General features: G+C 50.5%; 1 protein-coding gene across 1 annotated transcript in view; it reads right to left on the minus strand.

Moving 5' to 3' along the window:
* Window positions 1-17260, minus strand: part of AGAP1 (ArfGAP with GTPase domain, ankyrin repeat and PH domain 1) — a gene marked incomplete at its 5' end in the record, with an annotated part of 529501 nt that overhangs the window by 44962 nt on the left and 467279 nt on the right. The window contains 5 exons of the mRNA XM_077758421.1: window positions 10031-10253; window positions 13180-13278; window positions 13988-14084; window positions 15542-15737; window positions 16525-16651. Of these exons, the coding sequence (XP_077614547.1) occupies window positions 10031-10253; window positions 13180-13278; window positions 13988-14084; window positions 15542-15737; window positions 16525-16651 (742 nt within the window). The remainder of the gene's footprint in view (window positions 1-10030; window positions 10254-13179; window positions 13279-13987; window positions 14085-15541; window positions 15738-16524; window positions 16652-17260) is intronic.

Raw genomic sequence — 17260 nt, forward strand, 5'->3', positions numbered from 1 at the left:
CTCAGGCCAATTATCACACAGCCTTAGATTACTGTAGTTTTGTAGTAAGTTTTGAAATTGTGGTGTGTGTGCCCTCCAACTCTGTTAATTTTTAAAGAGTTTTTGCCGGTATACGGGTCTCTTGTATTTCCATATATGCTAGAAGAAGCTTGTCCATTTCTGAAAAAAAATAAAAGCAGCAGAGATTTTCAAAGAGAGATTTTGTGTTTAATCTATGTATCAATTTGAGGAGTATTGATATCTCAAAAATATTAAGTCTTCTAGTCCATGAACATGGGATGTCTTGTCAATTACTTAGATCTTCTTTAATCCTTTTGAATGATCTTTTTAAATTGTCAGTATACCAGCTAATTTATTCTTAAGTATAAGATTATTTTTGATGCTATAATAAGTGAAATTTTGTTCTTAATTTTATCTTGGATTTTCATTGTGAGTGTACAGAATTACAACTGAGTTTTGTATGTTGATCCTGTACCCTTTAATCTTGCCGAACTCATTTACTGTCTCTAACAATTCATTGTGGATTCCTTCAGATTTCCTATATATAAGATCATGTCATCTGCAGAGAGAGGTAGTTTTACCTCTTCCTTTATGATCTGGATGGCTCTGGTTTCTTTTTCTGGCCCAATTCGCTGGGCTGAACTTCCAGTACAATGTTAAACAGAAGTGGAGACAGTAGACATCTTGACTTGTTCCTGATCTTAGGGGGGAAAGCCTTCAGGATACTATCATTAAACAAGATGTTAGGTGTGGGCTTCTCATGGATGCAGGCCGAGGAATTTTCCTTTTATTCCCAGTTTGGTGAGTGTTTATATCATGAAAGGGTATGGGATTTTCTCAGATTTATTTTCTGAATTTCTTGAGATGATCATGTACTTTGTGTCCTATACACTATTAATCAAGTGTTTTACATCGATTGAGTTTTTTAAAAGTTTATTTATTTACTTTGAGAGGAGAGAGAGGAAAGAGTGCAAGCGGGGAAGGGACAGAGAGAGAGAGAGAGAGAATCCCAAGCAGGCTCTGTGCTGTGGGGCTCGGTCTCATGAACTATGCAATCATGACCCAAGCTGAAATAAAGAGTCAGACGCTTAACTGACTTAGCCACCCAGGCACTCCTACATCAATTGATCTCTATGTATTGAACCAACCTTGCATTTCTGGGGAAAATGACATTTGATCATAGCGTATAATCCTCTTGTACTGGGACAAGACACAGAGATATTCTCCGTGGGCAGTGGCACCTGCTGGGTTGGCATACTGGGTATGCTAGGGCAGACGAGCATCTGGTAAAGAAAAAGGATAGGCAGCTGGGTCTCAAGATCTGATTGAATTCCAGGGCCTTGGGCTACGACAGGGAGCAGACTCTAGGCAGGGTTGTGGACATCTACTTAGGCCGCTTGGTGGAGGCATAGACCAGTGCCTCTCAAATTTTAATGTGCATAAGAATATTCTAGAGAGTTAAAGCACATCACTGGGCCCCACGCCAGGGATATGGGTTGGGTAGGCATGGGGTAGGGCCCAAAGACACGTACCTCTAGGTGATATTGATGCTGCAATAAACTACCCTACAGATATAAAGCAAAGTAAACATGAACCATATCTTCTACATCAGCAGACCCTTGCCAGCACCCGAGAAGGCATGGGCTACTTGTCTCCGTCAGCCCATAGGACCCAGGTATAAAGCCGATTCTGTCTTCCAGATAAAATGGAGCCCAGGAGACTTCATAAATATTGTTTTCTTTTAGCATTAAATGTACATGATCAAGTGGGTGGAAATAATGACTAGTTTCATCTTAGAAACGAGAACATGCCCCTCTTTTTTTGTTTTAAATAAAAAACCTCAGAAGATGCTGGTCATGGGACCCAAACCAGAAATCTTCTGGCCTGCCTGTGCATTTCATCATGCAGGTAATAAATAGGACTGTGAGGTTTTGTGTGTGTGTGTGTGTGTGTGTGTGTGTGTGTGTGTTTTTTAATACATGCCGAACGTTTTCCACAGGAAACGCTGGGGCAGGGACATGCAGAGAGGGAGGTGCGGGCAGGAAGAGGCTGTAGGTACGTGAAAAGGCGGGGTTCGAACCACACATCTATGGTGGCTGATCCAGGTTATTCAGGGCTCTTAGCTCTGTTTCCTTGGGAAGCTCTTGGGATTAGCACCAACTGCAGAGAATTGAGACTTTAGAATCATGGCTGCAGGACCTAAAAGATCTTATCTGCCACACGAATGCAAAAAACTGAAGTGGGTGATGCTTTATTATACCTGAGTTATGTAAGCGAGGCCACTGGACTTCGGGAGTGGAGAGATACGGCAGCTATACTATCACGTGTTGTGCCTTTACACAAGGAACATATACACACAGAGACACCACGCTAGTAAGAGTGTGAGCGGGGCCCAGGGGAAGAGAGGAAGGGGTCACCGGTGTCACTAGATGCCACAACTGGTGACCAGATCTGGCCACACGCGGCTGAGAAGCCCAAGGACAGGAGCTGCAGAAGGGACCGCGAGCAGGTGTCAGGGGTCAGACTGAATTCAAGAGATCTTTCCTGAAGTCCTGTGTGCGACCCTGCACAAATGATTCAAGGCAGTAACTCACTCCACATTCTTCTCAACTTGGAAAATGGGGACCGTCCTGTATCACAGGATGGCTCCGTGCTAAGGAAAAGCATACGGCGCCGTGAAGCAGAAAGCGTCCTCAGGAGACAGAAAGTTTCCGGTGCAAAATAATCAAAATGGCACCAGAAAGAAAAGACCCTTTGGAAAACGGCTCTCCTGTTACAGGGATCCAAGTAGGGGCAGCCGTTTCAGAAAGTACTTACAGGCCCATGATTAGAATGTCTTCCGTGATACATAATTCAGGCCCCAAAAGGTTAACCTTAACATCCCACTCCCTTATACACATCCACAAACCGACAGAGGCTCAGGCGTGCCCAAGATTCCTAGAGGCTGTCGGTGCCGGCCACTGGCTTGCATTTTCAACTGCCGGTGGTAATAAAAATTCTTAGAAATGAAAAACTCCTTAATTGTCTCCCCTGCTACATTTCAGCGAGTAAACGATAGGGATTTTCAACTCAAGACAGCTCCCTGGTAGCAAAACTGGCTCCCAGGACACATCTGGTTTCCTGCAGGATCAAATAAATAACGGGGCTCATGTGCGGCAGGCGGCCATAATACACCAAGGGCACTATATTGTCCACCCAGTTCAAAAGCAAATGTAACATACAGTTATCTTGTAAAAGGCAGAAGATCCCATTTTACTTAGCCGTAAGGAGACGCTTCTTCAACCCCCCTTCCCTACAATTGGAGCTAGTCCCTAACGAGAGCTTAATCGGAGACCACTACGGCCAAGCGCAAATTCCCACCAAGCCCCCGATCCGACCGCGGTGTACTGGGTGAAGTTGTCAGCTGTAATCTATAGGTGTTATGTTTGAGGCAGTGTTAATGCACTTCTCATTTGTACATTTTCCTAATTGGCTTAATATTTATGGTGGAATATTTCTGATCTGGGGTAAACTCAAGCATTATTTAGCGACGTGCTAATGAGGGCCATCCAGTGTTGGAGGGGCGCGGAGTGAATTACGGTTCTCGGAGTCTGAATGCAAGCCGGCCAGCTAGGAGAAGTCTCTAAAATATCTTAAGTAAAATCCGAGGTCCCCAAGCAGCTGTTGGCTTTGCAGAGCCGTGGCCATATAAACTTTATTGGCAGTAAGTGTCGCTGCTGCATGCAGACGGTGTGCCTGTGTCCACACTTGCTGGGGATACTGTCCCTGCCTGGACGGGGAGGGCTGGCCGCTCTGCCGGCTGGGGCCGGGGCATGCCCGCTGACAGGCGCGCCACGATGACAGAAATTCACTCTGAGTTGCAATTAGTGCCACTGTCATTTTCGGGGGCTCCTGCCAATTAATTAAGCCTGTCAAACAGAAAAACCACAGTGCTCACATGATAATTTATATTGGAAGAGACGAGCCTCATGCAACACAACATCTTCCTCTACAAACAGAATTCTCCCTCAGAGCACTGAAATAAATAAGAGAAAATAAATAAAATAAAATAACCAAAAGGTGCGTGCATTGTTGGGGGGTGTGTGTGATGCGCTGGGCACGGGGAAGAAGAAAGTTAAGCTGTCCTTGCTCTAATTGTTAACTCTGATCGCCGGAGTAGGAGACAGGCTGATTAAAACTCCAAACGAGCCCCCAGCTCCCTGAACCCTCTGCGTCCGTCCGGGATGATAGAATCAGAGGAGTTTATTCATACCATTAAGCCCCAGAGAACTTAATTGAAAGAAGAGCACAGCCCGGACCTTGACAAGCGGGAGGTCACAGTAATTGCTGCCGGACATATTTAACATTAAGATAATCAGGCCATTAATTACCCTTTGGATCATTAAATCAGCCAGTTGCAAAATGAAATTTCTGCCTCTATTACTCACTTGAGAGACCACAGGGGTGGCCTTTAATTTATCAGTGAGCTTGAGATACAAAGGCTGGGGTTGGGGGAGGGCAGGCGGGGAGGGGGCCGCGCGGGGGCGGCGNTCAATCCGCCATGCTTGGTGATCGTGGCAAATTAACTAGGTAAGATAACCTCCGCTTCCAAAGGCAGAAGCTGGGGGTATGTAAATAGATGAGGGCAGACAGGGAGATCAGAGTCTGCACACCACTTAGCAGGATAATAAAGGAAATCATCCTTGATTATCAGCGCTAATTTGGACACTGCCGGTAGCTTGTTATGCGTGTTCTGAGTAGCATTTAATTAATTCAATTGCTTGTTAATGAGGGAAGTGACATGTGGGGAGCAGATGCCACCCAACTACAGATGGGTTCTGGTCATCATGGCAGAGTCCTTCCCCCCCCCATCCCTCCCCCTGCCCGTTTTTTTTTTTTTTTTTAAAGAAAGAAAATAGGAAAAGGTGTCAAGCATAGAGGAACACTCAAAAGAGACAAAACACTGACCTCAGCGGGCCAAGAACTGTTGAAAAATAATAAGATGAGATAATCCTGGGGCTGCGCGGGTCCTTGTGTTCCCTGAGGCCACATTTGGAACAGTGCATCTTTATGCCAGAAATTTGAGCTCGAGATTACTATATTGTGATCTTACGATCAAACCTAACGAGACAAAGACGTGGCCAAGTGGTACTGCTTTTAATATCTCAGAGTTAACGGTAGGGATCCAATTATTTTCAGTTTGGATACATTTCCCCTTTATCAATATCTCCGTGTGCATAAATAAGATGAAAGTGGCGTTCCCAAATCAAAAAGGACCGGAACTTGTGATACTGGGCAGACTTGTTCCATCTGGAAGTGTGCGGCCAGTCTCTCCCACGCAGATTTCTGACGTCCGGCCCCAAATCTTCCTCCCGAAGGTGGCATCTTTTTATAGGTTAAAGACAAGAGGGGAGTTGAGGCGTGCAGGTGACAATGACAGAAAGAAAAAGAACGTTCAGAGAGGCAGGAGAGTGTATACTAAATCAGCGACTCGGCTCCCTTCCAAGTGGGATCAGAAGGAAGGGGGGTTTCAGCTGGGCTTCGAGCTGCTCCCAAGGGCTCTTTACAGCACTGAAAACACACGTCCAGGCTCCTTTGATTTCCGAGACCGAATCGGCTGGCTCTCAGACCCCCGTGTAAACAGGCTACCTGCCTTGAAACGCAAGCGGCCGCTGGTCCCTGCACACCGTCACGGGACAGATGCCTCGACGCTGAGACCCAAAGGCGGGAGACGGGGAGACAAACCAGGCAGCCGAGTAGAGTCCTGCTTCGGCCACGAGGAACACGCATCGGGGGGCTCCGCCCGGCCCTGCTAGGAAACTGGCGTCCCCGTAGTCAATCTGAAGAACTTCCAAAGTGGAACGTGGAAGAGGAGCAGAGAAGATGTCAGAGGTCTGCAGAGACGGCTTTGCTGTGTGCCGGCAAACACGGGGCCCCGATTTCCTCCACGAGTGCACGAGGAATTCGATGCTCTGAGCAGCAAGTGCACCGGACACGTGGGTTCCAAGCGGACCTGTTCCTGCTTTGCCCCATTGGCTCGTCTGTTCATTCATTCACTCGAGAAACACGCACTTGATGGTTTTAGTATCTCTGCCTCTGAGCCTAGGATTCCTTGATTTGGGGAGGGGGTCACCAAAGACGCTGGGGTCACGGTTACAACGTGCGTCCTAACACTGGGACCAGAGCCCTGCCCGGCTGCTCCGGACCCCACGTCCAACTGCACACAGCAGCACAGCCTGTGGTGCGATACGCAAATTCACGTGCTCAGTGTCCTGCAGTCCTGGCCCCACACACAGCCTACTACTCCCCCTCCTTATGCCCCTAAAATCTAGTAAATTCCATCCATTGTCACCACCACTCTCCTACATCAGCATCCGCACTTAAAATCAATATTTTAAGTGTGTGCTTAAATGGTATCAATAGCAATTAGAGAGGGGGAATTCTGATTCCAGCCCAGATGTAGTTAATTGTCGCAGCATCGATAACCTCTCCCGTGTTCCTTTCTCTGAATTAAACCTCCATTACTGAGGGGGGCTGAAGGGCATCCTCTCCCCTCCTGAGACAATAAATTTAATATCGAATGCACTGGAAAAAAATGGCAGTTGTTGCAGAATCCATCCAAAAAGATTTTTTTTTTCTTCCTGGGAGTAATTAAAAGATGCTTTTCTTGACTAATGATTCCCCGGTTTAGGAAGGGGAAGTCAATACCGCTTCAGCGCCGTCAGCTTCGATTGATCACAAGGCTGCTTGGGCTTGAGCGGCAGTTCTCAAGGCGGCCAAGAATCCCCGGAACCAATTATGAGCCATCCGAAGCTGCCCTTATCAGGGGTGCGGGGACATCGAGCAGCAGGCCAGCCAGCTGGTCAGAGGCGCCTGTTTTCCTAACTGACCCGCAGGCCTGGGTGACACCTGGCAAGGTGGTTTCGGGGACCCAGTTGTTTCTTTGCAGAAAGATGGGCTCTATTCTACTTCCCCACGGTCGTGTGTGTGTGTGTGTGTGTGTGTGTGTGTGTGCACCATGTGTGTTTGGGGGAGGAACGGCACATTTCTAATTATACTCCACGTCAGAATGAATCTTCTGAACACGACGGAATGGACGGGGCTGCCTGGAAAAGGCAGCTGGGCCCTCTTCCAAAGAACTAGGCTGGATCTACTGCGCTTGGCCTTTCCTTGGGCACGAATACAAATTTATTAAAGTATTTCTTTTTAGTGTTACCTTAGGGCCACGTTNATGTCATGGGCTCTGCAAAGACCACAGGCGGTGGGTGGGGAGGGAGCACGCTTCCTCGGCCTGGGAAGGCGGGATCCAGGTTCCACATCCGGTCTCCTTTCACAGACCGAATTCCGCGCGGAGATTCTAGCCCAAACCTTGCGTTTTTCCTTTCTAGGCGAGGAAACTGCACGAGGCAGTGAAGACGGTGAAGCCTCGAATTATCGGTGCACAACCGATGCACTGTTTTTGACAATGTATCTGTGGCTTTCTAGGTGCAACCCACCGGGACCACAGCCGTCCAATGGGCCTCCCTGCCTCGCCTCCATCCTGCCCAACAGCACTGCTGGCTGCGGTTAGCACTCCTGGAACAGGCAGATCACCCTCACCCTCTGGCCACTCCGGAGCTGCTCTTCTAATACACCCCAGCTCAAAGGTTCTCCCGCTCTTTGCTCCGCTCTGGACTCAACACCCCCTCCTGCTCATTCACCTGGAGGTCCAGCTCCACGGTTGGTGCCCACCCAGTTTCTATACTTCCACACGGGCCCCGACTTTGCCCCGGCCGTGTTCATTCCCCCGCACGCCCCACCCCCAAGGCCCGGACATCACCCCACACTTGAAAGTCCAGTTCACATGCCATTTCTCCAGTGAAACTTCCCCGGGGTACACCGGCTGTAGGAATCCCTCCTTTCTGTGAATTCTCCTGAGGCCTGGCACCCTCAGCCGACCCTGTGAACATTCACAAATCACTGCAGGGTGTGAATCACCATCTATCGGTTCTTTTCTACGAGAAAGCGCTCAGTGAATAACAGCTGAATATGAATTAAAAACAAAACTCCCTGGGAAAATTACTAAAGGCACAACGAGACGTTCAATTCTCAAAGCGGGTCAACCTCTTAGAAATCGCAAAGCTACCTTTGGAAACACCACATCGCAACATCACCGTCGCCACAGCCTCAGAGAGGGGGCTGAAATTGAGAGCGGCTCTTAGGGAACAGTGAAGGGGACCCAAGAAAAGCTGGTGTTTTGCTGTGGTCACTCTGGTTGGGAGAAAGGAAGACTTTGAAATGTCTCCAAAATATAAAGATGTGACATGTATAATGCTGGAGAGAGGAGAAAGTTACGCACTCAAGAGCGTAAATCAAATACACAAATTAGAACGATCAAGTCCCTGTACATACATAACCTTCACGTAATGAACGAAGATGAAATTGATATAAAACATTTATCAGTTAAAAGTATCAACCCATATCTTTGTTTCTGAACACTCCAAACGGTGGCTAATTATGACAGATTTTGGAAAAACAAACTTTTCCAATGCAGGATATTGAAAATAACATATCTGCTCCTTTTACACATAAGCACACAAACAATAAAATGCATGATTAATATTTTTCCAACTGATTTCAACGTTCTCTGCACTCATACATTAAGCTCAATCTGATTTCCGATCATATTTCGCCTTTAGGCCTAAATACCCTCTAAGGAAACTGTATCTGTGAAAAAACGGGTATTAATAATACACGAATTCGTCTTTTAAGAATGCTGCTACTTGATGGCCTGCTAATTTCTATGTTAGTGTTAAATGGATCAAGATAAAAAATTCGAAGAAGTGTAGCATTTCTCCAGCTCGTAGGAAAGTGTCCACTGCACTGCGCAGTAGAGCTCACCCATGAGGAGCTCACCCGGCAAACTGAGGCAAGGCCAGCTGAACACGCTTTGGGCGCCTCTTGCTCGCCTCGCCCCCTCCCCACAGGGGCGCGTGATGTGAAGAGCAGGTGAATAACACACCAGCTTCATTCTCTAAAGTGAACCGAAGGTGGCACCACAAATTCATTTTTCAGCGTTAATGAAACAAAGTCCACGGACGTTTCGCACATTATCGTTGCTCAGCGGCAGAAACCGTCTTCTCGCGCCTCGTGTTGGGGCACAACCGCAGGCCGCCATGTGCACTTGCACACTGTCTCATCACCAGCACCACAAGCCGCAGCGCTTTAAGAAGTGCTAATGATGGGAGACCCCTTTTCTCCTTTCCTCTTTTCACACACCCAAGAGGCCAGAGCGGAAAGTGAGAGCCTCGCCCCTTGGTCAGAAGTGGAGGCATGACCCTAGATGCCCCCTCCTTGGGGAGCCGCCCGCCGAGATGGAATGGCCCACGCTCCTCTGTGAAGCGGGCTTGCTCGGAAGACATGCCATTTTATCACCTCTTAGGTACATTAAATATGTATGTGTACTCAAAAACGGTTTATAATAGCTGTAAATGAAAAATGAGAAAATAAATGGGCTCAAAATAAATGCGTTTTTTACACTGGATAACAATTAACATTAATGAGGACTCACCATACGTTATGCCGAACTTGGCTGATTAAATGTGTTAGAAACATATTTTAGAAAAATAAAATATATTTTGTTACTATAAACTCACTTATTGTGGGTGTGTGGGGGAGGGGAGAGGAAAACCGACTGAGTAGACGCTTATCAAACACATAAGAATAACAAAATTAAAGAATCAAAAATTCATAATTAGTGTTAACAGCACAGCTTACACCTATTAGAAATGTATTAATTAAAGTGATATATTCATAAGGTTGGAAGCTTCATACATTTCTAAGAGGGAGAGAGGAATCCCCAAGGTGTAAAAACAAACATAAAAAATTAAGGAGTCTGAATTATCCACGTCTGCTGAAAGCCAATTTTAAATACAGACATTTCCGCGCTGGGCTCCTCGGTATTCCTATAGGTCACCGGGGCCATTCCAGTTGAGACTGTCAGTAAGGTCATTTCCAACTGTTTAACTGTTGGCAGAACGCCCCGGAGCCACACACTTTCCCACGTCCCTACCTTGTGGAGTCCAGCGAGGGCTTCGTCCGCCCCTGGCTGCTCTCTTCCCAGACGCTGTTGGCCAGCTCATTCCCGATGGATGACATCACTTTGATGAGCTCGATGGGCCAGTCATCGAGGTCCAGAGATCGGACTCGAGAAAGGTGGGTGCCAAGGTTCCGGTGGATCCCCGAGCACTCGATGCACATGAGGGCTCCCAGGTTCAAACTGGCCCAGTTAGGATCTGTGGGGAAGAGAACAGGGTGCCACATGGGGTCAGACCACCACCACTCATTCCAACTGCCCTTAGGATCTCAGGAACAAAGAGGCCAGTTACTCGACCTCACATCCAGCATTTTCACGTGGCCTGAAAATGCTCCCTGGCCAGGACTCCGTACTGGTTTTAGGCATCTTGGAAGGTTTGATATGTTGGGGGCGCTTTTCAACAATCTGGCTTTAGCCAAAGCCTGGGAACACCCCACATGATAAAAACAGCTGCCCGCACTGGTTCGGACAGAGAAACGCACTTTCCAGTACCCCAACAGCAGCGTTCTCGAGAGCGCAGATGCACGTGGAAAAGAACCATTGATGACTTGGTGTCCACTGTGGGTGGCTGCAGATGGGAGGAAAGAGAGACGGCGCTCGAGAATATTTCCAAAGCTACAACGTCCCTTGTAAACAACTACCTCAGCAACCACAGGCATAGCCGAGTTTTCATTAGCCATGAGATGGACATGTTTGCAAATTTCAAAGACAAAAGGCAGGCACGTTACAATGAAGACATGGTTTTCAGTGATCTTACATTAGGGTTCCCGCTGGAGTAGCTCCACGTTATCCACCACTGTCGGCAAGAGGGGGGCAAGGTCCACTGGGTAGGTTATGACCTAGCTGGATCAACACTGACCGGCAGAATGAATGGCAGTGCTTTAGGCTGTGATAATGCACCAACCACAACAAATGAGTTTAGAGAATGCAATGGGGGCCCTTGAGCTGGGTCACTCTGTGTGAAGCTGGCTGGCGGCACTGGAAGACTCAGGCCCAAGGCTGGCTTCATGCCAGAGTCCACAGCTGATGCTGATCTGCAAAGATGGAGCTCACTTTGACAGCCAATGGCTTTCACCACCGACGGCGCATCAAGTAAGGCTTAAATCATCCAGGAATAATCAACATTTGCTCCAGGTACACTTGAAGAGTCAACAAAAAACCCAGGAATGGCCTTGTCCTAACTCATCAGAAATCAGCCAGCCATTTATTTCATTGCTCATACACACCCTGGAAGGTGGCGATGGGTACCATGGGGGAGACAGAAGAGAAGAGAGGTCTGTGATTCAGAGACATTGTGGTTGGGAAGAGGAAACATACATCCCAAATAACAACAACCATAGTAACAATAAAAATAAATAGAACAAGGAAATGCAGACTAAACACTGAAGGGTCCAATAAAGAATGGATGTACAGGCAGTGTGGGGAGGAAGAGGTCAGCCATAACGGGTGAAGGGGAGAGGGTTGCATGGAGGAGGCCTGGCCTGGGCCTTGTGGGGTGATCAGAAAGGAGGGTGGGGTGTTGAACGGGTTGTGAACACCCCTGCTGCACCTCTTCATGGCCCAACTTCTACACACGCCACCTCTGAGTCTGCACCTCTCAATCCCAGCCTGGCCTCTACCCCAACCTTTCCACTGGGGCAGGGCAGCCAAAGTCACCGGGTCGGGCAAAATCGGAAAGACTGTATTTGGCCATCGTTATACTTGGTCTCTGGCTAGCCCTCCTACATCGCTGCCTTCAGATGCCTTTTTGGTCAATACCCTCCCTGGATCTTTCTAGCACTTGTCTGGCTCCCCATCTTGATTTCCATCCCTACTTTTCCTCCTGAACCCGCCCCTTACCTCGGGGGGTCCTGTAGGCTCGTCTCTTGATTCTATACTCCCTTCTAAGCAAACTCAGCACAACCCACAGATCCCCTTACTACCCAAGGGCTAACAACTATCCACAGATACCGTCCACCTCAGCCAACGCAGATACGCTCTTAACTGCGCTACACGTGTGATTACCATGTATGTTTCCACTTGGAAATTCTGCAGGGACCTCCCTGTCGATGGTTCGCTCTATGAACGTGGTCTCCTGCCAGGGACAACTCCATCCCAGCAAATGGCACCGATTCACCCAGTTATTCGAGCTGGCATCATGGGACTCAACCCTGATTCTCCGTCACTCCCACAGCCAGCCAATCACTAAGTACTTCAGTCTCTCAATGTCTGTCCCCTTCTTCCTGTCCCCAGTGCTCCCCACACGTGCCCCGTTTCCCGGCACCTTCCCTGCGGCGGAAGGGGTAGGGTCAGGGGCACCAACCTCTTCCCGTTCGTGACCTCTCCTCAGAGCCTGCCCCACTATGTAGTTTCAGGTGAGGGAAAGAACGGCCCGACTACGGCAGAGGACCCGTCCTCAGGGCCGGCACAGCTGGGGCGCACGTTCTAGAAAGCCATGAGGTTCCCGTGCCCACCTCTACCCATTACGGGGCACCGTTGGTCAGTACGTCCACACACTGTCCCCACAGTCACCTGAGCCGTGGGAAGAGTCTGTCACCAGGCGCCACTGACCGTCTCACCACCGCCAACCATTCTCCGAGGGCTCCCATGGACACAGGACCCACCGTCCACGCCCCCTGGTTTAGAGCTCAACACACTGTCGCCTCGCTCTCCCCTACGAGGTTCAGAGTCGGCCCTGCTGTGGTGTTCCCGGAAGGAGGACAGCACGCACAGGACACATTTCAACGGCTGCACGTGCATCTCCGTGAAAATGAGAGACTCAGAAATACTGAGGGTGGGAGGGGAGTGAAGCATTGCTGTGACCTTCCGTCACCTCAGCAAGTCCACGGGCGGCAGCGACGTGGCCTTGTCTCAGCGCTCTGCCGCTGGGGCCTCAGGAGGGATGACCCTGCCTCTACCCCAACAAACGGGAACAACTTCTTAGCAGGCATCAGCATCTGAGAGTCGCCCGCGGAAGTGCCGAGTCACACCCCCTGTACCTCCCAGGACGTGTTGGGGTGTCACCTCTGGGGGAGTCCAGCACGGCCTGAAAGCTCTGAGTCACCTCCTGTCTCCCATTCCGGCTTCAGGGCCCGCCCCTCCCGGCGCAGGGACCCCCACAGGGCTGTCAGCACGCACCCTCCTACCCCTGTCTGTCCCTTGCAGGGGTCTCCTGCTGTCCAGGCCGCGCACGGAAATGAGGCTAACGAGGCCCGTCCCCGTGGAGCTGTCCCGAGGGTTAAATGCTGTGAGGGGACCACACGGGGAGACGCGATGTTACATGCTGGCTATAATTAGGTGCATTCCTTCACAAATCGACCACTGTTTACGTGCCACGTTCTGGGCACAGAGCAGCGAACGGAGTATAAAAACCTCTGTGAACAGGAATGTAGGGCTTGGATTCCCCGGGGCAGACCAACAGTGAAGAGGCAAGAAAAACCTGTAAAGACACAACGTGCTGGGTGAGCATGCGCCCTGAGAAAACCCCGCTGGGGAGGAGGGAGACGGATTCGCATGTAGCTTGAGCCCAGGGTGGTCAGGGAAGGCTTCTTTGAGGCGACAAAGACCCAAGGATGTCAGGCTGACGGTTATGGTGTCTGCAGTTTCCGTTTATCCCCGCAGGAAAGAACAAGGGACAGAAGCGAGAGGCTGAATACGCTCCTGTTAGACGTTTTTCTGGGACGTCTAGAGATGGGCTGGGGGCTGGGGTCCCCTCCTGTGTGCAAGCCTGGGGTCCACAGAGATAAATGATGGGGCCCGTAACATCCAGGGGGACACGAGAGAGAAAGGCACTGACAACATGAATACAACATGGCAGGAGAAGTTCACGCCAGTGACTTCGATCCAGGGCGTCGCAGACCAGCCAGGAGGGAGGGATCAGCTCTGCCCGGGCGGGCAGGGGGGCACCATGGATGAGGGGACCTGGGGGCAGTGGAGAGGCTGAGCTGCCTCTACGTCCATGAAGGTCAGGCATGCCGGTGAGATCCATGCCGGGCTCCAAGCTCTCGGGTTCTCCAGGGCTCTTGGGGGTGAGAGTTTCCTTGACATGTTCCTGGTGGAGGGTTGGCGGCAGGTGTGGTGAACAGTCTTCCACCGTCTGATGGGTCCGGGCCCTGTTCGACAGGTAGCTTCGCCGTGGGATCTCCCAGCCGCGTGGGTGTCCTAAGGCCGCAGCTTCTCCAGAGGTGGATGCTGGGGTTTCCAAAATCCCCGACCACACACTCCCTCCACAGACGAGCACCCACTCTGGGAAGCAGGGCTCTGGGGTCTACCAGCTGGGCGGACAGGTGCCTGCAGGCACATTCTCAGGAAGAACGGGTGGGTGGGGGGTCTCCACAGCCCCAAATCCCCAAGCCCCACGGGGACACACATGAACTCAGGGTGGATGGTATTCACAAGCCAGTGGGGATCACCCAGAGAAGGGGATGTGGCATCTGGAGCCCAACATTCCTCCCACGTGACCGCAGGACACAGGAGCGCAAAGCAAAGTGCTCCACCCTCAGGGGAACAATAAATTGCCAATGGAGGGACCCATATGCTCAAGTCCCCCTCAATCTTCTCTTAAGACCCCTTTGTAATTATGAAAATAATAGTCTCATTTAAAGAAATGTATAAAGAACAAAGAAAGAAAACTATGGAACCACCCCACCCACTTCTATGACAGCCAACTCATTTTTTCACCTGTGCGTATTCATGTGGAAGAAATGCAGGGCAAACAAAGCTTTCTCTTGCTTTTGTTCACTTAACAATACACGTAAGTACTTTGAATTAAAAATAATTCTTGGGGCGCCTGGGTGGCTCAGTCGGTCAAACATCGGGCTCTCCATCTTGACTCAGGTCATGAGATCACAATCTGTGACATCGAGCCTTGAGCTGGGCTCTGCACTGACAGTGTGGAGTCTGCTTGCGATTCTCTCCCCCACTTCCGTCTCCCTGCCCCTCCCCCACGCATATGTGCTCTCTCAAAGTAAGTAAAGGGAAAAAATTAAAAAATTAAAATTCTTCATGTTGTAACAGTTCATTTTGTAGCCATCTCTATCATTGTTGGTGATGGAGGCTGCGGCCACCTCTGTCCCTGACCACGCGGTGGAGCACTGGAGCGCGGGCCCTCTTCTCATCTCTGTGCTGCACCACTGTAGGTGAGCGTGCAGCCGCTTTCCCCGGATTTGATCCCGTCCCTCTCCCAGGCTGGCATCACATCTGCACCAGTGCCACCCTCTCCGGCCACTGGCGCTACAGTCTCCCGTCCGGGTGGCCCGTGTCTCCCGTGGCCATCAGCACTGACCCATCCTTATCTTGAGAGCCAGGCCCTTTGCCAAAGCCCTGTGCGAAGAGAAGGGACCCCAGGGGGATGGGCCCCTCCAGGCGTCTCTGCCTCCGGACAATGGAGGAAACTAGGAGGCAACCCTCAGAGCACGGCCAGCTGATGGGCACGGCGTGCCAGGCGGGGCCTGCTCTGTTCCTGCGAGCGGGCTCCAAGCCCCATGTCACCCCTCTGCGACCAGCCACCTCCCAGCGCAGCTCCGTGCCGCTGGGGTCCCGCAGGCTGGGCTGTGCCGAGGGGCTCGGCCACCTCCAGCGCTCCCAGAGAGGCGCAGCCACACGGTCCCTGACGGCACACTGTCCCGCGGGCGCCTCGCCGGGGCGGGCGCGGACCTTCTCCTCCGCGTTGTGGTTTGGTAAGAACTTCTGGAAGTCAAAGGAGCTGAGACACAGCATGCATGGCGGGAGTACAACAGAGAACACCCAAAGCTACCTGGGACTGAAAATGGTTACTGTCTTCTTCTCAATTTCTCTTTTCTCAAAAAAAAAAAAGAAAAAGAAAAAGAATAAGAAAAAAGAAAAAAAAAAAAGAAACAGAAAGCCCTTTAGTCGGTAAGAACAATAAAAACCTGCCTTGGCCACATGCCAGGAGGAGGCCCCTGGGCCCGGTTCCCAGGTCCCCCTTGCAGTGGATGGGGTGCCCTTTCCTCAGTCATGGCTTNCTCCCAGAGGCATGAGGGGGGGGTCCTGTGTGCTCCCCAGGAAGACGCAGGCAGGCCCAGGTCCCTGCATGGAGCCCGTGAGGAGAAGGCGGGCTCTCCTGGGCCAACCAGAAGGCTCCACCTCTTCTTGACAACTTTTCTTCTTCAACACCCAGAAACAAGAGCCTTTTCTTACGTGTGTTTGACCCTTACGTGTGCTTGCGCACACCAACACACAGACCACCCAATACGCAATTTCCTCAGACATTCATGCTCACTTATGAAACAATCAGACAACCCCAAACACCGAGGACCCTACTGCTCAGAGGCACGTGGGGTCAATGTTCTGGAGTGCATCCTTACAGACCTTTTCTGCCTAAAAACCGAAGAAGATTCATTGGGCTCTGCTGGACTCACCGCCTACATACTTTTTCATTTCCAACGCGTTGCCAAGTTTCTTCATCTCGATTCATGTATTTTGTACGGAACTTCTTCAGGTTGCATGTTATTTCACCGAGAAGACATCACCACGAATGGTTCTTCTGCTTTTGCACATTTGGGATGTTCTGATCTTTGGGTCTATAAGGAGCGCCGTGATCAATGCCTTTGGAGCTAGGTCTTTGCGGCCCTTTGCTCATTCGCATGGGCTTGGCTCCTGGAGGGCACGGCTGGGGTGCGGGGCGGCCGCTGGCTTAAGGCTTTTAGGTACGTTGCCAAAGTGCCCTGTGGAGGTTTCACGGTTCATCATGAGTGTGTGGCTGGGGCGCTTCCCAGAACTCTCACCAAAACTGGATATTTTAATTTAAAAAAAAAAAAAGGGAAAAAAAGGCCTTTGCCAATGTGTCATCTCTGGGCGACCTTGATCTCTGTGTCCCGGTCTTCCTCTTCTTTGTTCTTTGAGAAAATACAGCAGGGAGGGAGGGAGCCGCATCTGCCATTTCTGCGACCCTGGATACGTCACTGGATAGACGACTTGGCCCTTTGGACGCCCCGTTTCCTCCCCTGTACATGGAGCCCCCCACAACACCAGCGTTTACAGTCATGAGAATTACAGAAGCCTGGGCGTGAGCGCGTCTGGGGCAGGCCTGGCGGAGATGAAGCGGTTATGGAATGGGAGCTTGTGGTCTTTTTCCTCTGGATTGTCACACTCGGCCTCTCCTCGTTCCCTCTGTCCCTGCATATCTGCTCAGGTGCCCTCCCCACGCGCCCTGGCATCAGCCTCCCTTCCCCACCTGCTCTGCGTCTCCCCTTCCCCACCCCCCCC

Source organism: Crocuta crocuta, unplaced genomic scaffold (assembly GCF_008692635.1).
Source record: "Crocuta crocuta isolate KB4526 unplaced genomic scaffold, BGI_CrCroc_1.0 scaffold290, whole genome shotgun sequence".
Classification (NCBI taxonomy): Eukaryota; Metazoa; Chordata; class Mammalia; order Carnivora; family Hyaenidae; genus Crocuta; species Crocuta crocuta.